Source organism: Aricia agestis, chromosome 1 (genome assembly GCF_905147365.1).
Source record: "Aricia agestis chromosome 1, ilAriAges1.1, whole genome shotgun sequence".
NCBI lineage: Eukaryota > Metazoa > Arthropoda > Insecta > Lepidoptera > Lycaenidae > Aricia > Aricia agestis.
In genome coordinates, this window is record NC_056406.1 from 10,215,142 (window position 1) to 10,238,405 (window position 23,264).

The window sequence follows — 23,264 nt, forward strand, 5'->3', positions numbered from 1 at the left end:
TAATTGGAGCGAAGAAATAGGTGAAAATGTGGAAAAAGCGGGGGAAATTATATGGAATTGCTTATAATATTATGAACTACTGGAGCAATTTTTATGTTATTTGGCAAACATGAAGAATAGACCACTCGAAGGGACATAGGCTATTTTTTGCTGCAAAATACGGTTGCGTGAAATTCCTAAATTACGCAAGCGAAGCCGCGCGGAACATCTATATATAATAAAATCGTAGGAAAGTCAATTCTGTATATTGAATATTTTTTTACAATAAATAATCATTAGGGATGTGATCTACTATGCTAACGCGGACGAAGTCGCGGGCAACAGCTAGTATATGAATAATTTTTCATACTTACATAATATTTTCACACTGGGTTTAACTCTCGTCCGACTAAAATATAGCCAGACTTGAGACTATATTTCACTAGACAGTGGTTTTCAAATGGCCGGATGCAATATTAGGCAATTATAATTATTGTTCTTGTATATTAATGTGTTGAAGGTAAAATGACTCTAGGGTATTGTTCCCATAATATAATGTCGATTATTTCCACTATTTTGAATTTTGGCCATAGTTCAGTCATAAACGCCGGACGCCAACTTTTCGGCAGAATTTTTAGTCTAGCTTTTAAACAACTTCCCGGCTCATATACGTGGAGCTGCAGGAATGTTTTATAGAATACTAGCGACCAGTACCACCAGACCAGCGACTCCAGTAGTTCGCGAGATAAGCCCTTTCAAATAATTTCCCCCATTTTTTCCACATTCTCCTATTAGTTTTAGCGTGATAAAATATAGCCTATAGCCTTCCTCAATAAATAAGCTATCTAACACTGAAAGAATTTTTCAAATCGGACCAGTAGTTCCTGAGATTAGCGCGTTCAAGTTAGCCCTTTCAAATAATTTTCCCCGTTTTTTCCACATTTTCCTCTATTTCTTCGCTCCTATTAGTCTTAACGTGATAAAATATAACCTATAGCCTTCCTCGATAAATGGGCTATCTAACACTGAAAGAATTATCAAAATCCGTTGCGTAGTTTTAAAGATGAAAGGGAACAAAGGGACATGAGGGGAAAAAAGCGACTTTGTTTTATAATATGTATAGAATTAACTATTTACTTACACAAACAATATAAAAAAAACAAAACGGCCCTCTTTAAGAAATTCGAGAAAAGATGGATTTGCATTTTTTGCAAAAGAAAAAAAAATAAGTAGTTGTATGTTGGTTAAGTCATTCTAAAATGTACGAATAACTAAAAATAAAAATAAATGATGAAATGAATTGTACTTGTATATATGTCTAATATCTACAGGTTGTAACAAAACTAAGTGATAATACTATTACGTGCTAGGGTTCGAAGGATTTGGATAGAAAGACCTGCTGACTCTCTTGAAGACTTATTTCACTATGTCCAATACACTAAGCACTATTACTGTCCTAGGTCGTAGCCAAGTCGTAAGTTCACTGGTTCACTCACTATTAATCACTTGTTTTCACTCCGAAGTCGCCTTAATGATAGCTCGTATCGAACTGAATTTCGGCCCGTCCTCCTGTGACAATTTATATGGGTCGAGGCGAGCCCTAGACTGTACGAGCACATTCCTTCCCGAATGTACGCAATTCGCGTAAACAAGTAAACAAGTGTGGAATGTTTCTACAAAGTTCGAGTATGTTCTCGCGCACTCCGCACCTAAAGTCATCTAGTATCGAGTAAGGGATTTATGTTGTCTGTATAGTGTGTCCCCTCGATAAGGTTTGCTGACTCTATGTGTTCGTAGCAATACTTTAGTTAGAGTATATATTATGTGTCCCTTGTATAGAGTTCACTGTGAAAGAAGCAGCGCTGAAAGACATTTTTTTGTGATTTGCATGGGCAAGCGCCCTGGCGTTAAGAGTTTCCCCATACAAAAGTGAAAAAAAAAATTATCTTTCAGCGCTACTACTTTTACACTAAACTCTATACACGAGACTCATACACAGTACACACCCTAAAGTATTATCACTTAGTTTTGTTATAACCTGTATACTAATATTATAAAGCAGAAGTGTTTGTGTGTTTGAAAGTGATAATCTCAGTAACTGCTTGTTCGATTTGAAAAATTATTTTTGTGTTGGATAGCCCATATATCGAGGAAGGCTTTAAGCTCATAAATAATGCCGTTTTTTTTTTCCTGAGTATTCATGTTGTGATTGAATTTACTTTTAGTTGAAAATACGAACTTAAAATGCCTAATATCTCGGCTCCGATATAGTTTAGCTATACGAGTATGTCCCCCATAATAAAGTTTACTCCCCTTGATATGTTCTTTCATAATATGCTGGTATGGTGAGTGGCCGCGAAATTTAAAAATGACGCCAATATTACCCAAACCCCTTTGTATAATATTACAGGTTATGTATAAAGATGTATCTAAACAAAGTAGTAACATGAATGAACTTAAAGTGTTAAGATAAAATAGAGAATAATTCTCAGTAATAGTAAATGATTTACCTATTTTCATTTCTTATGATACAAGATTAACAAAATATTCAATATACTATAGTAATTTTCAATACATTCCACGTGTCTTTATATTGTTTCTTAGGCCTTTCCAATAAGTCTAGTAAAAACAAGAAAGTTAAACTGCGGGCCTAATGCCGAATAATATTATTTCTGCAATATGGATTTTTTTCTCTTACACATAGCTTTGGCCAGTCCGAAGGGCGATCTCTCGTAGGGCTCCGGTGTGGGCAGGGTCGCCAGTTCGGTGCTCAGCGAGGGGTCGCCGGGGGACATGCCGCGCAACCACGCTAGCGATTTCCGCGCTTTCTACAATATTATAAACCTGTCAAGTGCCATCGAAGAAATTGATTCAAAAGAAGTTGACTGACCAGCGCGCAGCGTAATTTGGTCGCGTGTGAAACGCAGCCGACAGACCATAGCTCACATTGAATTGAAATAAACCAACCAAATGACGTAGGTCCGTCAACTGCCTAGGAATCGACTTCTCTGAAAGTACATGGTCATGTTTTCCCAGCATGAGATTAATACACTGTAAAAGTTGTCACAAAAATAATATTATGTAAAAATTGTAAATATTATGACAGGCACGAATATTGTATGACTTACACCATTTTTGCCTTGCGCAGCAAGAAAAGACGGAGATTCTGGCATGAACAACGATATGAAACAGTGGATGACAGAGACACCAAGGCATAGCCACAATATCGTGCTGAAAGAAAAAGAAATAATTGCGTTAGTAAAAAGTAAATTGCATTTAAATATAAATATAGTTAAAAGTTTATTCATTATGCATCCACTCGTTTTTAAGTTATCTTAATATCAATGTACTAGTCGTAAGATGGTTGCCTGGAAGATATCGCTACTTAGCGATAAGGCCGCCAGAATTGTGTTGTCTTTTTCAGATTTTAGTGTTTTCTTGTATTATTTTGTGGAATGCAATAAATTAGTATACTATTATTATTAATAAAAAAAGTTTAAGACGCAGTCCGCTACTTCTTTCGCGCAAAAAAATGTCTGTCTTGCGGAAACCGTTAATTTTACTTTGTTTTGTCCTTTCCCGGGACCCCAAATACCTATATCTGAAATCGTTGGTTTAGCGATTTGAGCATGAAAAGGTAACAAGCAGGTATACTTTCCCATTTATAATACTAGTCTTATTATTTTGCTAGGAATTGTATTACTTAATTATGACTATAGCACAAAATCTCACCTCTGCTTCAATGCTGCATCAGCTGCTAGATACATAAGCAGAATACCGACATTGTGCATCAAGAATAAAGTTGTAACAGCAGCACCGCGGTACTTATCGCTGCACATCTAAAAAGTAATAGCAATGACAAGAATAAGCCATAATAAGTATAACTATTATAGGTACAACCGTGAAATAATGATCCATAGTTCTACGACCTACGTTATTCGGTCGGGTGATGCTGACTCAAACGCAATCAATAACATTGACTTGACATACCCCAACCAAATTACGTAGGTCCTATGCATTGATCTCTCTGAGCGTGCTCATAAAAATATAACTTTATGAACATAAATATGTATTATATTATAATATCTAAGCGCTCGGAAGTAAGCAGTAGGCAGGCCAAGTTCCAGCAACAGGCCGCTTATATCTACCCTTATGAAGAGCATACCTCACGGGCCAATAGTGGTGCAAGAGCCCAAGCTGATGAGCCTCCTAGACCAGCCAACACTCTAGCGCAGACCACACTCCAGACGCCCAGGAAGGGGCTCGCCAGTTTCAGAGACCAGCATAACTGAAATAAAACCATGTTTAAGCCCGGCCGCACATTGTCCGAATTCTGATCAGAAACAGTTGAACGTCCGCGCTGTCTCTTACACTGATCTCTTTTTGTACTGAGCCGAATGAGCTCAAACTCGCCGGAAGGATATTTCGGATAGTGTGCGGGGTGGCGATCCGGTGGAATTCAACTGTTTCTGATCAGAATTCGGACAATGTGCGGCCGGGCTTAATCCTTTACTTAACTAGTTCTTGAATCAAAACAATATAGACAAGTAGCTCCAGATGCATCGCCGTTAGAAACAATAAATAATAATACTAAGACTAAGTGTCTAAACACACTAGGCCGAAGTTACGCGGCGTAAATTCCGCATGATTACGCCTGCTGCCTACAATACATGTATTTTAAATTACCGCACACACTATTCCGTCGCGTTCCGTCCGTATTTTGTATGCGTTTGACATTGCGTAACCATACGGAATCTACGCCGCTTCACTTCGACCTAGTGTGCTTAGACACTTAGACTACGTATTAAAAAAACTGGAAACAATAAGATGATTATTAATGAAGAAGCTTTAATTCCTATAAAAAATATTCTTACAAACAGCTATGACATACTTAATTGAAATTATTTACTATCATAAAATATATTATAATTACTACATACTTACTTACGGTTAAAGACTTTATTTCTCAAAAAGAATTACAATAATTCACTTACGAGGGCTGCTATTTATGTATCCGGAATTAAAAAAAGAAACAAACATATATCATTTAATATGGTTTTATTGCTTTTCAAAATATTCGCCGCGATGATCGACACACTTTTGCATACGCTGGAACCAATTTTCATAGCACTTTTTCCATTCTGATTGAGGTATCTCCAAAACGTGCATTTTGAACGCATCAACAGCCTCTTCGCGGCTCGAAAAACGTTGACCACGTAATTTGTTCTTCGCGTATGGAAATAAAAAGAAATCGTTAGGTGCCAAATCAGGGCTGTACGGCGGATGACCAGTCAATTCGATCTTTTGACCCTCCAAAAACTGAGTTGTTTCAGCTGAGGTGTGACAGCTAGCATTGTCGTGATGTAATATGATTCTGCGTTGTCGGTTGTCCTTTCTTATTTCTTCAAAGACTTCTGGTAAACAAATGGTCGTATACCATTCAGAATTAACCGTTTTACGATTCTCTAATGGCACTGTAGCCACATGTCTATTAATTCCAAAAAAACAGGCGACCATTTGCTTCAAAGTACTTTTTGCACGAGTAACTTTTGTTGGTTTCGGCTCATCTTGGAACACCCACACCGTTGACTGTTGTTTAGTTTCGGGGTCATATGCATAGATCCAAGATTCATCACCTGTGTAGATATTATAAACGGCTTTTGACGTACCACGGTTGTATTTTTTTATCATTTTTTTGCACCAATCGACACGAGCCCGTTTTTGATCGATTGTCAAGTTGTGCGGAATCCAACGCGAACATATTTTTTTTACAGCCAAATGTTCGTGTAATATCTTATGTATGCTCGTCATACTTATGCCTAAGGACGCCTCTATCTCGCGATATGTAACATGACGATCACGCATTATTAGTTCCCGCACAGCATCTATATTTTGTGGGACAACAGCTGTTTTTGGGCGACCTTCTTTATTTTCATCCGTGAGCATAGACCGCCCACGATTAAACTCACTGTACCAGTGATAAACAGTGGTTTTTGATGGTGCTTCATCTCCAAAAGTTGCGGTGAGTTGAATATAGCACTGTTGTTGATTTAGCCCACGCCGAAAATCGTAGTAAATCATTGCACGAAAATGTTCACGCGTTAAATCCATGGCAAATGAAGACACGCAATTTTCAAAATGACGCCACAATGGAAAAATAATTGACAGTCACATGAAACAAAATGTATTCTTCAACCAAAGAGTTCTATTTTCAAATGTTGTAATTACTTTTTAAATATTGTTCTTGTAAGTGGCCAGTTCCGGATACATAAATAGCAGCCCTCGTACTTGAGAACATTGACTAATAATAAGCAAACTTATTCTAGCGCAAGACACAGCTTATATATAACATAAATAATACTTATACTTACAGTTATTATAATTTGAACACATCTTTCTGCAATATAGGTCAAAGAAATTCGTTTGACACACGGCACATCACACACCGGCCGGCTTACTACACTGCACAACCTACCTATTTATATTTTGGTACTTCTGTTACACATTTTCATAAACTTATAATTATAAATTACATTTTGATATCTTCAGAGAACATAACAAAGTCCAAATTGTCTCAATACAAGTTTATAACTGTTAATTACTGTAATAATTTTTTGTATTCAAAAGTGTAGGGTACATAAAAATATCGAGCTCTGTGTTATCTAAGGCTCGCGCACACTGTCAAGATATATCTAATATAATATGCAGAAGATATATTATTGTTGATTTGATTTGTTATTGATGCTAATTTTGATCTGTAATTTAAAAATTAAAATAAAATGGATAGCAGAATGTATTTTTAGCACTAAACTCGAGAACGGCTGAACTGATTTCGATATTTCATTCTTGTTATGATTTAAACCTTAATAGCTAAGACAAGACACATCAGTACAATACAAACTTATTAAATATTATGTTTCTAATCTTAAGTAATTGTGGTATTTTCTATGATATGTGCTTTTAATTTCTTTTTAAATGTATTTAAAGATTTTGCCTGCTTAATATCTAATGGTAGTTTATTGTAAATTTGCGCTCCTTCAAATAAAATGCATTTCTTTCCATAGTTTGTCCTAGGATTTTTTAAAGAGATATTATTTGCCTGTCTAGTTTTGATTTTTTGAAAACAACCTTTAGTAGTAAATTTTATTTGGGTATTTATTTCATTATTTAAGATTTTTTTGATCAAGATGCATGTATTAAGTTTATAAGTTTGGTTTACCGTAAGAATTTTTGTTTCTTCATAGATTTTTTCTGTATTTTCTAAAAAATTATAGTTAAATAGGGCTTTTATTATCTTATTTTGCATTGTTTGAAGCACTTTGAGATCAGTTTTAAATGCAGTTCCCCATATTTCTATTAGGTATTCTAAGTGGGGCTTTACCATCGAATTATATATTAGGTATTTTACCGATTTAGGGAAACAATGGGATATGTAGCGAAATGTGCCACATAATGGTATAAGTTTTTTCTTTATGTATTCTAAATGAGATTTCCAATTTAATCTATTGTCAAGAATTAAACCAAGATATTTCTCTTTACTAACTTCGCTTATAGGGTCATTATTGATAGTAAGTGAGGGATATTTTGGATTTTTTTTATTTAGTGCAGAAAAAATAATATAGTTTGTTTTAGATGTATTAATTGTAAGTAGGTTGTTTTGCATCCAATCATATAGCAGGTTAAGATCTTTTTGTGCTTTTTTTATAATATTGATTATCGAGTGACCAAAATAAAAGAGGCTAGTGTCATCTGCGTATAAAGTAATATCACCTTGAAGACCTAATTTATGCAAATCGTTGATATAAATTAGGAATAATAATGGCCCCAGTATCGATCCTTGCGGCACACCAAAATCTATCGTTTTAGGTTCACTTTGTGCGTTATCCAATTTCGTAATTTGTTGCCTATTTGACAGATAAGATTCTATTACTTTATAAGCCTGACCATCAATACCAGCACTTCTTAACTTGGATAAAAGTTTACTATGACTCACTGTATCGAACGCTTTTTTTAAATCTACAAATATGCCTAAAGCTATCTTTTTGTTATCAATGTTTAGTTTTAACGAAGTTACTAGATCAATGGCTGCTGTTAAAGTATTAGATTTAGGTCGGAACCCATATTGTTTCTTAAAAAAGTAGTTTTTAGACTCTAAAAATTTTGTTAACCGCTTGTGTATTATCTTTTCGAAGACTTTCGATAGAATCGGTAATACCGATATTGGTCGATAGTTTCCGGGATCTGTCTTAGCACCAGATTTGTAGATTGGGCTTACTTTTGCAAGTTTTAAGGAGTCCGGAAATATACCGTCTCTAAGACATTTATTGATACATTTAACAAGGTTTTCTAGTATAAGTTCCTTAACACATTTAATTGATTTAGTTGATATTCCATCCAGACCTACACTCGTATTTGCATTTAGGCTGTCTGTAATTTCGGATACTTCGTCAATATTTGTTTCCTGGAATTCTGACAGTAAACTCTCAGTTGAATTAACCGTAGTTATGGCACGAGGTTGCGAATGAAATTTTTTTGGATTTTTTTTCGCAAGCTCGTATCCTATAGTGGAGAAAAAGGAATTAAAACATTCACATATTTCGCGTGTATCTGAGGCAGTGCCAGCATCAGTCTGTAGTCTGGGTGGAATATAGCGATCCCTTGTTTTACCATCAGATAAACTATTTATAAGTTTCCACATTTTAAGCGGCTGTTTAGAACAATTATTAAATAAATTAAAGTAGTACTGCTTTTTAGTCTGTTGAATGCAATTGTGTACCTTACGTCTCTGGTTCAGGAAGAGTTGTTTCAGGTCTTCGTTTCCCGGTGATTTTTGCCACTTATTCCATAAATTATTCCTCACATTTATTGAACACATTATATTCTTGTTAATCCAGTCTTGGTTAGTCGAGTTTTGGTATTTATATTTTAATTCCTTTGACTGTTTTACTGAATTTATTATATCTTTTTCAAATTCAATATAGTTGTCTTGATTAGTAGACATTTGTGTCTTTATTGCGTTGTATAATTTTTCATAGTTCAGTGTTTCATAAGCTATTTTCTTTTTTAATTTAGGTAGGGGTCTTTTAATTTCGAAATATATCTGTCTGTGGTCCGAGAAAGGTGTGTCTATTAAGGTCATGTGATAAAAATTATCCTTCAGAGATGTAGCAACGTGGTCTATTACAGTTGCGGTAGTCTGCGTTTTACGAGTACAGTAATCTTTGTCAATTTTATTCAAAATTTGTATTCCATTTTCTTTAAGCATGTACTTATATTCCTTGACATCTTTTTCTTTACTGAGTAAATTCATGTTGAAATCTCCAAATATTATAGTGCGTTTTTTTCTTGATATTTGTTCATTAAATTCGGCCAGAAATTTTTTTGTATTTGATGTAGGTTGTTTGTATATAGCTCCAATATTTAAAGAAAGGTTTTCGAGATGTATCCAAAGAAAATGATTTGATTCATAAGTCTTGTCTTCTAACAGTTCATGTTTCATATTTTGGTGTACATAAATAGATACTCCTCCCCCCTTAGTCGTTGTCCTATAATTATAGTAATGTTTGTAGTTTTCTAGGTTGAGTCTTTGGGCCTCCTGCTCATTTTTAATCCAGGTTTCGGTTATAACAATCACATGTATAAGTTTATTCAAAGACTTTAATATGCACCTGAGTTCATCATGTTTACCTTTTTTTACCAGACTTCTAGTATTAGCATACAAAAAATTTATTGTTTTATTAGTATTAGTTGTTACTTCATCATAATTATCCGTAATTTTAAATGTTGTTCGTGAAGTTTTGTTTACGATTTCCGATATCTTAGTGGTCTCTAGTTTTTTGATTTTTCTTTGATTGTTGATTTTTCTATGATTTTAGGAACCCCTTTAATATATTTTATTATCAAATTGTCTTCGCCGTTTTCTCTCCTTTTTTCTAATTCAATTTTGAGATTTCTCATATAATTTTGTTGTTGCATAGTTTGGTCTGGATAAATCTTCACTCCATCTATGCTTATCTTATTTTTATTGCGTAAGACTATTTTCGGGATTTCGTCATTGTAGAAACATATTTTTAAGGACCGTGACTTATTCTTGTTGTATTTTCCAAGGCGTATAAATCTTTTGTAGCTTGGGCAAGAAGGATAGACAGTATTTATTATTTGGTCTATTATACGTTTGTCTGCTTCTTGTCTTTCTTCCCACTTGGAAGAGCTTTGTTCGGCTACACCTACAATAATTATGTTTTTACTTCTTTCATTACGCTCCTGGATTTCCGCCATGATTTCATTATACGAGTTACTTTTATTTAATATAGACACTTCTGATGAGGAGGACTGTTTATCGATGGTATCTTGCAGGGTTTTAATTTTTGTCTCGTTGAGGTTGCATTTATTTTTTAGCTCCTCTATTTCTAACTTTAGACAATTATTTTCAGATATCAGATACTCCGTGGTGCTTTTTATGTCCTGAAGTTGTTCTTTAATACAAGAAGTATTATCATTTATGGTACTTATAGTTTGATTATGGTGTTTAGTTGTTTCCTTCAATATTTCTAAGATCTCTTTTCGAAAATTATTTAGTTCACTAGTGTAATCACTTTCACAGGTTTTTCGCTTCTTTCCCCTATAATCTTGTGACGTTATATCAATAGGAATTGATAGATCTGGTTGCGACGAACTGCCTTCAGACATCATTGAAAATGTTAGGGTTTTCTTAGGTGAATGTTGAGTACACATTATTCTTATCGCTTTGATATATTTCTTCTTTAGGTGTGCACGAGACTTTGTATTAGGTGTTGCGTAATGACAAACTGGCGTACCGGTTAAGTTGCAGTTAACACATTCAATTTTAAGCCTTACGTTCCGTGTATATAGTTCTCAAAATTGCAGTTTTCACTTTTATTCCCATTTATTTTAAAGCAAAACACTTTATGCACACGTCTGCTCGCTGCGCTTGCACCGGACGGAAAAAAATACTTAAGTATAGAAATCATTTTAATTTTTATGGATAAATAATTTTACGCTCTAAAAGAGTATTGAATAACAATAAACAATTATACGGTTTACATACATTTAAAATTGCAACATAGGCTATTTAGAATTGCTAGCCTATGGACTAAGTGATAACAGGCAGGTCATATTATAATATCGTATCAATAATAATAAAAGTTTACTTACATAAAAGCAATTAGCAAGTAAGTACTTTAATAACTTAAATTAATCGAAATAACGAGGCACAGAGAAACAAATTTTAACATAATATGATATTATTATGCGCATCAATACGCTGTTTCGATCTTTAAGTAGATAATCTCAATCAAAATATTATTATGCTGATCTAACCTCTAGTCTAGAGGTTAGACCACCATATTTTGACGCAGAGGTCAAAGGTTCAATCCCCGTTGTCTAACAAAAAAAATTGTGTTATTGCAACAATCATAACGACCATCGCTTGAGTGATTTGGCTTACATTGGCCGTATAAACAACTTGTTGATTGTTTCACCAATCTACCTCACAGGCGCGGTCCGAAGGTGGGGGTCACAGGGGACATGACCCCCCCCCCCTCCCCAATCTAAGGTCAAATTGAAAAATCTCAAAATCTTGCTAAATAATAAAAAGGAAATTTCTACAGCGATATGTTTTTTTGTGTTCCAAAACTTCAGGCTGCGACCGCGCCTGCTACCTCAGCAGGATCTATATGTAGATATATTATATAATATCCTGCTGAGATGTTTTACGCACATTAAGGGGGCGGCTAACCCAAAATTTACAATTTTATAATTCATTTTTAGAGTTAAAAATAAGCCCCGAATGGGCATTGTCCAAAAAAAATCACATGTACTTTTGATTTTTTTTTTCGTTAAAATAGGGTATTTTAAGAATATAAATTTAATAATTTTGAAATTCATTGGCTAGTTTTTTCTCAATAAATTTTTAAAGTTTCGCTCTGACGTCATCATCGGCCGCCAATTGACCTCTGCATATGTTTTAAATTTCCTTTCAATCTTATTTATAATGGCTGTTTCGTCAAATGCAAGTTCTCATTATGTGAAAGCTGATACGAGAATCTTAAAAAAAGTTCGAAACGTAATGTTGGTCGAATTTATTGCTAATTTAACGCCTTTGAAGGTCAAACAAAGGTTAAACGTATTTGTTCAAAAATATAAGTAACTAATGGGTATTTTTTTCGTTTATATACAGAAAAACGATCACTGACCTTATTCCTCGAAATGTTTTTGTAATGAGCAAAATTTAAAAAAAATGGACAATCCCCATTGTTGCATTTTCTAAAATTAGATACTACAATATATTTCCAAGAATTCGATGAGCAAAAACACGATATCTTCAAATTTTCTCGATGGGAAAGAAATCACAAAGATACATCTAATTTTTACGAATTTTTCATTTATTGAACCGTATAACACATTGTATAAAATTCTATCATTGAGAACCGACCTAGCGGATTTTTAAAATGTTGTATATATCGAGTTATTGAGAAAAAACTAGTTTGGCGATAAATCCGCGTCGTCCTTTTTCACCTGGCATATGAAAGACGGGCGTGAGAGTGAAGAGAAGGACGATGTTTGATTTTTTGGGTTAGTCGCCCTCTTAACGGTAACATACAGCATGAACTGGTGAGACATGTTCAATACTTAAGTAGAGTACTCGGTACTCGATTCTCATTATAATCATGTCATAAAATTAGGTAGGTACTTAATTTTTGACCAAATTTCCCTTTAAATAAAATGTGAATTATGGACACTTAGTAAATTACTATGCCCCGCGCCGCGCGCAAACCTTCCCGCGCGCGGTGTCAATGCGTTGGTTAATTAATTAACTACTAGCTATTTGACCGAGCTTTGCTCCGTATTCGATAAAACACAAATAAAATGACATTTTCTAAAAATGATTCCTAGCTAGATCGATTTATCGCCCCCGCAACCCCCTATATACTAAATTTCATGAAAATCGTTGGAGCCGATTCCGAGATTCCAATTATATATATATATATATATATATATATATATATATATATATATATATATATATATATATATATATATATATATATATATATACAGTGTGTTTGTGTAAACACCGTTATCCTTGAAACAATCCGTCTCAAAAAAAATTTTTCAACTAATATAATAGATATTTGGTCACGTCGCGTCCTCGATTATTGAACATGTCTCACCAGTCATGCTGTGTGTGCATGTTAATGTGCGTAAACCAGTTAGACTAACAAGGTATTCCGCAGATTATCTGGGTGCGTCAGTTAAATTGTAAAAAGTTATTATATTTTCATTAGATTACATAAAACAGGTTCTTGTTTAAATAAAACATGTTTTTAGTTGTCGAGAATAGATTTGCCAGGTCGCTTAGCCAAAAAGCCGGACAAAGGTGCCAGCTTGGCCGGACATTTGTACAAAAGAGTCCTGCTATCGAGTACTTACAATCTGAACTCTTAGGGCCTGATTCACCACTTCCTGATAAGGCTATCCACCAATTAACTTGACAGATCAAGTATGGAGAATCTGTCAAAAAAGTTGTGAATAGCCTATTAGGCACTTTATCAGAAAGTGGTGAAACAGGCCCTTCGTGTAGGAATACGTTCGTAATTTTCTGTTTTATTAAAAACAATTTTACATACAATTTTACATTTTATTAGGTGTAAAACCTTCTAAAAATAGTAGATTTTCATATAAAATTATCGATTCAAAGCTCTACAAAAGCCGGACTCCTCTTAATTTTGACCGGACTAGCAATCAAAAAGCCTGACTGTGTCCTGCTTTATCCGGACGCCTAGCAACCCTAGTCGAGAATCATTTGAAATATTTTTTGGACATAAACAAAGGAATAAATTACTTATTAAATTTTAAGTAAAATGTTACTCTACTAATAAAATGTAACAATATATCGTATCAATTGAAAAAAAAGCAATCAAAACAACAACAGTCTTAGGTTGACAAGCTTAAATCAAAGTTTTTAGGACTTTTCACTCTAAACTATTCCACCTCAATTTTTTTATGCGATCCTCTTCAAATTGCCCTCCTGATGATATAAATGCATGTTGCCAGGGCGCAACCCGGTGCCATATTGTTTAAAGTTTAAACAAACATTGTTTAAACCAAAGAGAATGTCATATACTACGAAACAAGAGGTCGGAGTTAGAAGAAAAAAGATTAACATTTAAACTAAAAATTGAAACTAAAGTTAAAAATTTTAGGTGCAAAACCTTCCACTCTAAACATACCAAAAATTAAAAAAAAAATGAGCTCAAATAAATGTTTTATTTCAATAAAAATTATTGTACATAGCTAAATAAACACAAAACAATAAAACAGATTTAATCCACAAGGTTTAGGCAACAAATCCGTCCGCTGCTTACGCTCCACTTCCGATCCAGTGGACGCGCATCTTTATACATACACACATAAGTATTATTACTTTGTTTTGTTACACCCTGTTCATACGACAGCTGAAATCTATCGCGTGGGCTCAGGCCAGCTGTATACCACCTCACTTGATCAGAGGATTTTCCCTTAGTGGCCGCACCTCTCATAATCCCATACCTTCCTACTCCTCCTCCTTAAAATATCTCCTTAACAACCTTTGCCTGCAGACTAAAATGTTGCAAACTAGTACAGGGACCTAAAAATCTGAAATTAATGAAAAGTTTTTCATTTACTACATTTCCATACATAAATTATTATAGTTAATGACCCGTGCAATTAATTACTACAATAAATCAATATTTTCGAAATATTGATTTATTGTAGTAATTAATTGACACATTTCAACATTTTCGAAATTAACTGCATACATTTTGATACATTACAATATTTTCCATGAAATAATAATCTATCTTTTTCATATTATTATAGTTTAAATTATTATACAAATATGCAAATAATCACTATGACATACTTTGTATTAGAACACGGTATGACATAGTTATGTTTTGCTTCAATTTATCAATTTACGGTTATATTTACATTTTACAATGGCTTACCTTTTGTTTTTCAATAATTAATCCACTAATTTACAATTATTGAAAGAGTTGCTACAAAATAATTTTCACTAACTGATAATCGAACTTTGAGTTTTAAACTTCTTCTTCGTCTTTTTTATCAACCAATCACAGTCGATCTTGCTTAAAAATTGCACAGATTATCCAACTTAATTTAGTTGTTGTTATAAATTTCAGAAGTCTTAATAATAGGGTTTATTAAGACTTAGTTGTCTGTCCGTCTGCCTGTTTGTCTATATGTCTCCAGGCTGTATCTCAAGAACCGCTATAGCTAGACTTCTGTCATTTTTACAGATTATGTATGTCTGTTGCCGCTATAAGAACAAATACTAAAAATAAAATAAAGTTAATATTTAAGGGGGGCTGCCATACAAGAAACGTGATTTTTTTGGCCTTTTTTGCTCGTAATCAATAATAGTAACAGCGAGGAACTTGAAAATTTCTCTAAATCCTTAATTATATTTGCACTTTAATAATTAATAATAAAATTAAAATAAAGTAATTGTTTAAGGGGGGCTCCCATACAAAAAACACAATTTTTTGTCTACTTTTGCTAAGATAAAAAAAAGATATAAACAATTTTTTTAAATCTCTATTAACAATATTATTAACTATTGTATATAGAATTTAAAAAAAATATATTACTTTGACATTATTATTTTTTTAAATATATTTTTCATCGGTCGAAAGTACCCAATCCAAAAAGAAAGTAGTAGTAAAGTAGAGGTTTTTGGAACGTTTAAAAATTCATATCTTTAAAAATATTAACTTTATCGTAAAAAGTCATAGGACCTTTTTTATTGGTATTTCAATAAAGAATATTAAAAAAAATTGTTCGGTTGAAAAATAACAATTCCTCGCAATTGTTTAAACAATGTTTGTTTAAACAATATGGCACCGGGTTGCGCCCTGGCAACATGCATTTATATCATCAGGATTTGAAGAGGATCGCATATTTTATTTTTTTTATGAAATAAGGGAGCAAACGAGCAAACGGGTCACCTGATGGAAAGCAACTTCCGTCGCCCATGGACACTCGCAGCATCAGAAGAGCTGCAAGTGCGTTGCCGGCCTTTTAATAGGGAATAGGGTAATAGGGGAGGGTAGGGAAGGGAAGGGAATAGTTGAGGGTAGGGAAGGGAATAGGGTAGGGGTTAGGGGATTGGGCCTCCGGTAAACTCACTCACTCGGCGAAACACAGCGCAAGCGCTGTTTCACGCCGGTTTTCTGTGAGAGCGTGGTATTTATCCGGTCGAGCCGGCCCATTCGTGCCGAAGCATGGCTCTCCCACGTATAAATTGAGGTGGAATAGTTTTCGGTACTCATGCGCCGACTCCTCCTAGTCTATTTACGAAGGAAAAGAATGCAAATTAACTACCTAGGTAAAGTGCAAATATTATAAGCTTTCTTCATTTAAATTTCACACTGACGATTGGTATCATGGAATCTGCAGATTACCTAGTAATGTGCACGTTAACGTATTATGCACTCTAACGGTAACATCTATAGATATACTCATTGCACTACACAGATCGCGTTTAAGCCAGGTTTCACACGAACAAAAGTTATTTTAGATTTAGACGGTTATACATAAAAATTAATTTACCTAATATTTAGGGCAAACTACCCCATCGTCGGCACTTGGCAGTCTTCCTACTAGTAACAATTTAGATTTATGTTTAAAAATAAGCTAAGAATGCCAATAATACGACTTTTTGTAGTACAATGAACTTGTGTGCTTCACTTTATTTCCTTATTGTATTAATCTAAACGTGTTTTGTTATGTAAATACTTACTACAAATAAGAACGATGTGGCTATAATAGCGAACTTCCTTCCGATACTGATTGCCCACGCGCTGAGTGGTACTCCGATCATGCACCCCGTGAAAGTGGTGACAGCGACCACCACCGCCTCCCCCTCCCCCTCGCCATCTTCACCACTAACCAGGGACACCCAGCCGAAGGCTAGACCGAAGGACAGCGTTGGGATATTTACTGAAAGAAATACATCTCTATCAATATGGAGAAATACCACGGGCTCACAGAAAACTGGCGTGAAATAGCGCTTGCGCTGTGTTTCGCCAAGTGAGTGAGTTTCCGGAGGTTCAATCCCCTATCCTATTCCTTTCCCTACCCTCTCCTCCTCCCCTAATTCCCTGTTCCCTTAAAAGGCTGGCAATGCACCTGCAGCTCTTCTGATGTTGCGAATGTCCATGGGCGACGGAAGCTGCTTTCCATCATGTGACCAGTTTGCTCGTTTGCCCCCTTATTTAATATTAAAAAAGTAACTATAGCTATATTTGAGCGGTCAAATGAAGGTACTATCAGGCATCAGCTAGGAGGAGTTGATTCGGCAGATAGGGTACGTCTACATAGTTTAGTCGCGTTACGTCAAACCAAGCCGACGTACAGTAGAACTCCAATTATCCGAACTCCGACTATCCGGATCGCCGATTATCCGAATCACGCGTCAGCGAGTGTGACCACTTGCAACTGCTCACCGTCAAGCGAATGCGTGACCTGGCTGCCCGAATTCGGTTGAAGACCGCAAAACAGCTTACATTAACAGAGATGTTTAAAAAACAATGATTTTTATTTCTAAACTTCTACATAAGTACATTTTATTTAATGTGAAAATTTCATGTTTCTTTCATTTAATTCAATAAAAAAATAGTGCAATATCAAAACGTAGCTTTTATTCTCTCCAATGGCAATTTTTTTTTTAAATCCGATTATCCGAATATTTGATTATCCGAATGGGCCCCGGTCCCCATTAATTCGGATAATTGGAGTTCTACTGTATCACAATAATTAACATTGAATTTACATGATCTCGAGACTCGAGAATTTGGAGATCAAGTTTTTCTAGTTTTGTAATAGTTAAGTGGTAATTTTGTAGTTCGGTTAATAAAAGTGCGTCAATTCCGCTATGTGAATAATAAATAATTATCAAAATTATGAGTCCAAGATTCAATCATAAAACAGTGATCTAAGCGACGTACTGAAGCGAAGTACAGTCGACAGAATATAACATCTGTCATATTCTGTCGACTGTACATGCGTGCTTTCAAAGTTTCCAATGTTGGCATTCTTTAAAAACTTTTATCATTTTAAGAACAGCCACAATAATGGCTCTGATAATGGTGTTCCTTAAAGTAATTTAATTAAGTCTAATTAAATTCATCATGATAGAAAAAAAAACTAATAAGAAAATGCGCCTGCAGGACAGGCTCAGTTATACAATGTGTAAAGTCTGTTATTTATTGTCTTCGTAAGTTCGTGTACAACTGTATTGTACTCCTAGGTCATATTATAACAACACAATGTGAAACAGATGCTAAAAGTTTTAAATAAAGATTATTATTATTATTATTATTATTATTATTATTAAATAAGAATTTTGTACGAAAGGACGCAGGAACAATCGATATTAATAAAAAAGAAAAACGTACCGGGTATTATTGTAACCTTTGATTATATACTACACATTGTAACAATCTTATAATTTGTTTTAATTTAAAAATCATCAGATAAACCAATAAATTAAGTATATTATCTACGTCAAATTTTAATCTAACAAGCCACTATTGTTTCATTCAACTCATGTACCTATGTAGGTATAATTGTACACACTTTTTGCGATTAAAAATCTCCGGCTTGGAGCAAAAAACTCTGCGGCTCAGTTAACGGGTATTTCCATGTTTATAAATAAACATCACTCTACAAATCGATACCAAGAAGTATTAACTTTACTTAAAATCGCAAACAAAGTAGGTTCTACAAGTTCGTGACATGTCTCCTGGTGAATTTGCTTAACGGGTCTACTACTTTCTTTCACTTTTTCTAACACTTTATTAGTACCGTACCGTAGACCCGGCAGAGAGAACTTTGGTGGCCTTAAGGAGTGAGCACACTGTGACGGGCCGTGCCGGGGCTCATCGCAAAAATCCGCTTCCATACAAATTGTATGGAGGCGGATTTTTGCGATGAGCCCCGGCACGGTCCGTCTCAGTGTGCTCGGAGTGAGCACACGCGCAATTTCCCTGGTCGTTCATGCGGATGCGGGAGATTTCTGAAACGCATGCCACGACCAATGAAAATACACCATTAGCTGTTGTTATCTCGGCGGCTGGGACTCCCCTGCTGAATGCTGTACACCGTACGAGTTAACGACTAATGAAAATGCGGCATTAGATATAGTTCTTATGTAGTTAATTCTTATTATCTACCACATGAATTTGTCAGACACTTTCCAACTGCACTTGCCTCCAGGGGAAGTACCGAGCTTCAATTGGACCCTTTTCATAAATTTCCCTGGTCGTTTATGCGGGATTTTTGATTGGATCAAAATCCATTTTGTAGATAGGTGCCTCATGTAACGAAAGAAAAGATCTTATGATAATATAATAAGAAGATTCTTGTTATGATGTTAATTACCAGATGTATCCTTTTCAAAAGCTACGTAAATATCTTCTTTGTTCAAACAATATGCTATAAACTTCTTTAATTTGACAATATTCTATTAATATATCTAAGTAATGATTAATAAATATTAATATTTTTAATACCTATATCTATAATGTCAACAATAGGTAATATTGTACTGTATGGATTTTCCAACATTTACTTGTCTTGCATAATAACATGCTTATTATATGATCAGCTGCACTTAAAATTAATTGGTTTACGAGTATGAATAGCAACAAGTAAATAGTCAACTAAACAGTTTCGACATCATTGAGGAGTCCCACAAGGATCAAACTTCATTCCAATAAAATATGTTATTTACATCACTGAGGGATTGTTTATGCTGAAGTCAATTGTTATTGTAGACTATGTTCCGTTTCAATTAATTATGATTTGAATGTAAAAAAATAAAGTAAAAAAAACGTAAATAGTTAATGTGCCATTGTTTTTTTTATTTATTTATCGTGAAACGTGACATTTAATTTGGTAGCATTATAGCCATCAATACTCATCTTTGTTACAGGTCTAATTAAACGAGAGCGAGTATAGTATTAGAAGCACAGAAATTAGAAACCTGTTAGCCAGTTTTTTATCAGATCACACGTCTTCATAATGCAGGATGTAAGTGTGTTTCTTACTGAAAAATGTTCTCTTGTCCTACCTTAATGTTAGTTGGGTTTGTCTCAAAATGTGTTATGTTTAAAGTCCTACTACTTTGAATTACTAAAACCTTATTGAGTAGGCTCTGCTATACATAATAGGTAGGTACAACTTGCTCCGTTTGTATCTATTTTAAGCTCATCGTCACATTTTATCAATCTGTGATATTTAACCTTTGTAATTAGATAAATGTCGTGGATTTAAACAGTCTATCACTCAATTGATAACAATTCTACGAATTATATTTATTTTTTGACGAGAAAGTAAATTTAAAACCTAGCTAACAATAATTTAGGGTATTTTATTCTCTTTAAATTTGCCAACAGTCCCTTAGATATTGTAGTTTGTAGGATTTATGTGTACTGCTTCTTATATTTGAGGTATATTACGTTTGTGTTAAGCGACTCATGAGTAATTTAATTTAGCATCATTGTAATTTAATGATAATGTTATCTGAACTAGTCCAATCGAGTTTACAAATAGTTCCTTATTGTTAACCTTTGGGCGAATGTTATGGTAAATATTATCACGTCGACATGAGCGTTCCTGTGGCTATAGGCTACATGCTCCGAACCACGATATTAGTTGTTATAATTAATTAACAATTTCACCCTTTCATTAATACCCGTTTCTAGTGACACAACGTTCCTTTTTCAAATTGACTGATGCACGAAATATAACAAAAATCCGGAAAAATTCGGAACAAATTACTTAATCCAAATACCTATTGATTTAACCCTTAACGGAAGCAGGTGTGTAAGCACTAAGCACGCGTTGGGGCGTTCGAAATCAATGAGTGTTACTAAATCCTAACCATGAAAGTTGAATCTAGAGTTTTGTGAATTGTTTCGTAATGCATCGTAGTCATTAACTCATTACATAAAAAAAAAACTCTGAACAAACTAAGTATATACCCAAATCTGCAGTAAGTACCTATATAATATTATTTAGGTGTAGTGTAAGTTTCAGTTTCTAAATCCAGCTGGTTGTATAATGTATTATATAAAACTGGATTTATTTTTTGATTTTTTTTTTTTGTTAACGAGTACTCATGTTTGCTTCTTCACGCAAATCTTCAAAATAGATTTTGATCAAATTTGGCATAGAAGTAGTTTTTTTTTAGTAAGCTTTTGTATTTCTAGACTTCGCCGGCGATAATTCTTTAAGTTTAATTTAAGTCTAAGTATTAAGGTAATTCAATAAGAAGATAAGCAACAGTTTGATAACGTTTAAATTTATTTAATGATTTTCAGCTGTATTTACCTAAAATTATTTAGCTGGCAAACTTGTTATTGTTAACATTCAAAATGTTAACATGTTTGACATTTAACAAATACTTAATTTGCTGTATATACTTAATAATAAGTTGTTTTTAATACCTACAGCTGCAAACTACTCAAATTAATAGGCGTAGAATATGCTACTCGTATCTCACGAAAACAGCGAATGGCAAAAAAAATTAAATCTTGTTTTTTATTGCTCAGAAATCGGAATATATTTTGTTACCTGACTACATGTAGTATAGTCAGGAAGCCCTAGAACATTTTTTTTTTATTACTATCAAGCTAATTTTTTGTGAGTACTTACCTTCATTTTGATAAGACGAACAACATTTTTATTTGCGAAAAATCTCGAAAGCGGTAGCTAACAGAGCTAGAAAGGAACTATTAACCTACCAAATGCCAATATACAAAAAATCTGCTGGTTAGGTTTCCGTTTGAGGGTTCTGTAATTAACAAAACTTGGTTGACTACGGAGCCCTAAATTTGATGTAGGTACTTATGTTAATTTTGTCTGTTTATTTGTTTATTAATGTATATTGTATATGTATTATTATACTTAAGTAAATAATATCAGTAGGGAAAAGGGACAGATAATATTTTATGAAAAAAAACATTAAAAAATAAAACGGAAACGTGTACGATTTTAAAGACGGCTATAGTGTTAGGTAAAATTCTAGAAACAGAAACTTACTCAATATCACAATAAGCACTTGATGGACGAATCCTCTGAAGGCAGACAAACTGACACCGGGGAGAATAGTCATTTTTTCGGTCCGAATTTTGTTTTCAATTTTTACACTAATATTTGACATTTGTATAAAATGTTCATCTTCTATTTTCAAACCCACATAGTCTCTAAAATTAACTTATAAAAATCGAAAAATAAGTAAATTTAATAATACTTTAACGTATGAGCCACGAGACTTCAATAAAAAGTGGTGTGCGCAGGCGCCGGTGGCTGCGTCATATTGCCCGAGCGAACTCGAACCGTACTACATAATATTATAACTTAGTTCAAGACTTAACTTCAAGCATAGCGTGATGCCACAATATAAATATCATTCAGTAGATGTACAGGTCAATATCCGATGAATTCATGTTACCGAGATTTAGTTTCATTTTATTGTAATCACTAATAATATTTAACATATAGGTAAGCAATGATATAATAATAAAAAATAGGTAAGTAAGTTCATTTTGAGACATCCTACGGCTCATCTAAATAATAATATTATGATTTAATATTATTATTGAGTCGTAATATTAACGTACTATTAACTTATCACGATTCCTAATATTTGTTTATCTTACTCTTCAAACTTAACCTCGAGCTCGAGCAGTACGAGTAGGACTCGCTCACGAAGGGTTCCGTACCGTTATACAGCAAAAATGAAGAATGTTACCTAATTTTGATTGTTTGTTAGCAGTCCATGTTCTCTGTCAAAAATAATAAATAGGTACTATTGAAAGAATTACTTGGATACGTTAATTAGTTTCCAATTTATAAGCAAAACAAGTTGTAACGTCATAAAACAATTACACCGCGCGGGCCCCATACAATAAATGTGTTTTTTTGGCTTTTTTTGTTCTTTATCAAAAACGGCAACAGGTAGGCACTGGGAATTTTCACCAGGGCCTTAATTATATGTGTACTTTAATAATTAATAATAATTTAAAATAAAATAAAAAATAAGGGGAGCTCCCAACAAAAATCACAATTGTTGACCTATTTTTGCTATGTAGCGGCACGGAACTCTTCGTGCGCGAGTCCGACTCGCACTTGGCCTATTATTCATTTGTATTTTTAACCGACTTCTATAAAGGAGTAGGTTATATTATGTTCGT

General features: G+C 34.1%; 1 protein-coding gene across 1 annotated transcript in view; it reads right to left on the reverse strand.

Annotated features, from left to right (window-relative positions):
- The window catches only part of LOC121731599 (probable metabolite transport protein CsbC), a 50,584-nt gene extending 28,183 nt beyond the window's left edge, over positions 1 to 22,401 (reverse strand). The window contains exons 1-6 of the mRNA XM_042121107.1: positions 22,111 to 22,401; positions 16,805 to 17,004; positions 4,145 to 4,267; positions 3,712 to 3,818; positions 3,108 to 3,210; positions 2,678 to 2,807 (exon numbers count right to left, since the gene is read on the reverse strand). Of these exons, the coding sequence (XP_041977041.1) occupies positions 2,678 to 2,807; positions 3,108 to 3,210; positions 3,712 to 3,818; positions 4,145 to 4,267; positions 16,805 to 17,004; positions 22,111 to 22,231 (784 nt within the window). The 5' untranslated portion in view covers positions 22,232 to 22,401. The remainder of the gene's footprint in view (positions 1 to 2,677; positions 2,808 to 3,107; positions 3,211 to 3,711; positions 3,819 to 4,144; positions 4,268 to 16,804; positions 17,005 to 22,110) is intronic.
- Positions 22,402 to 23,264: the final 863 nt, after the last annotated feature.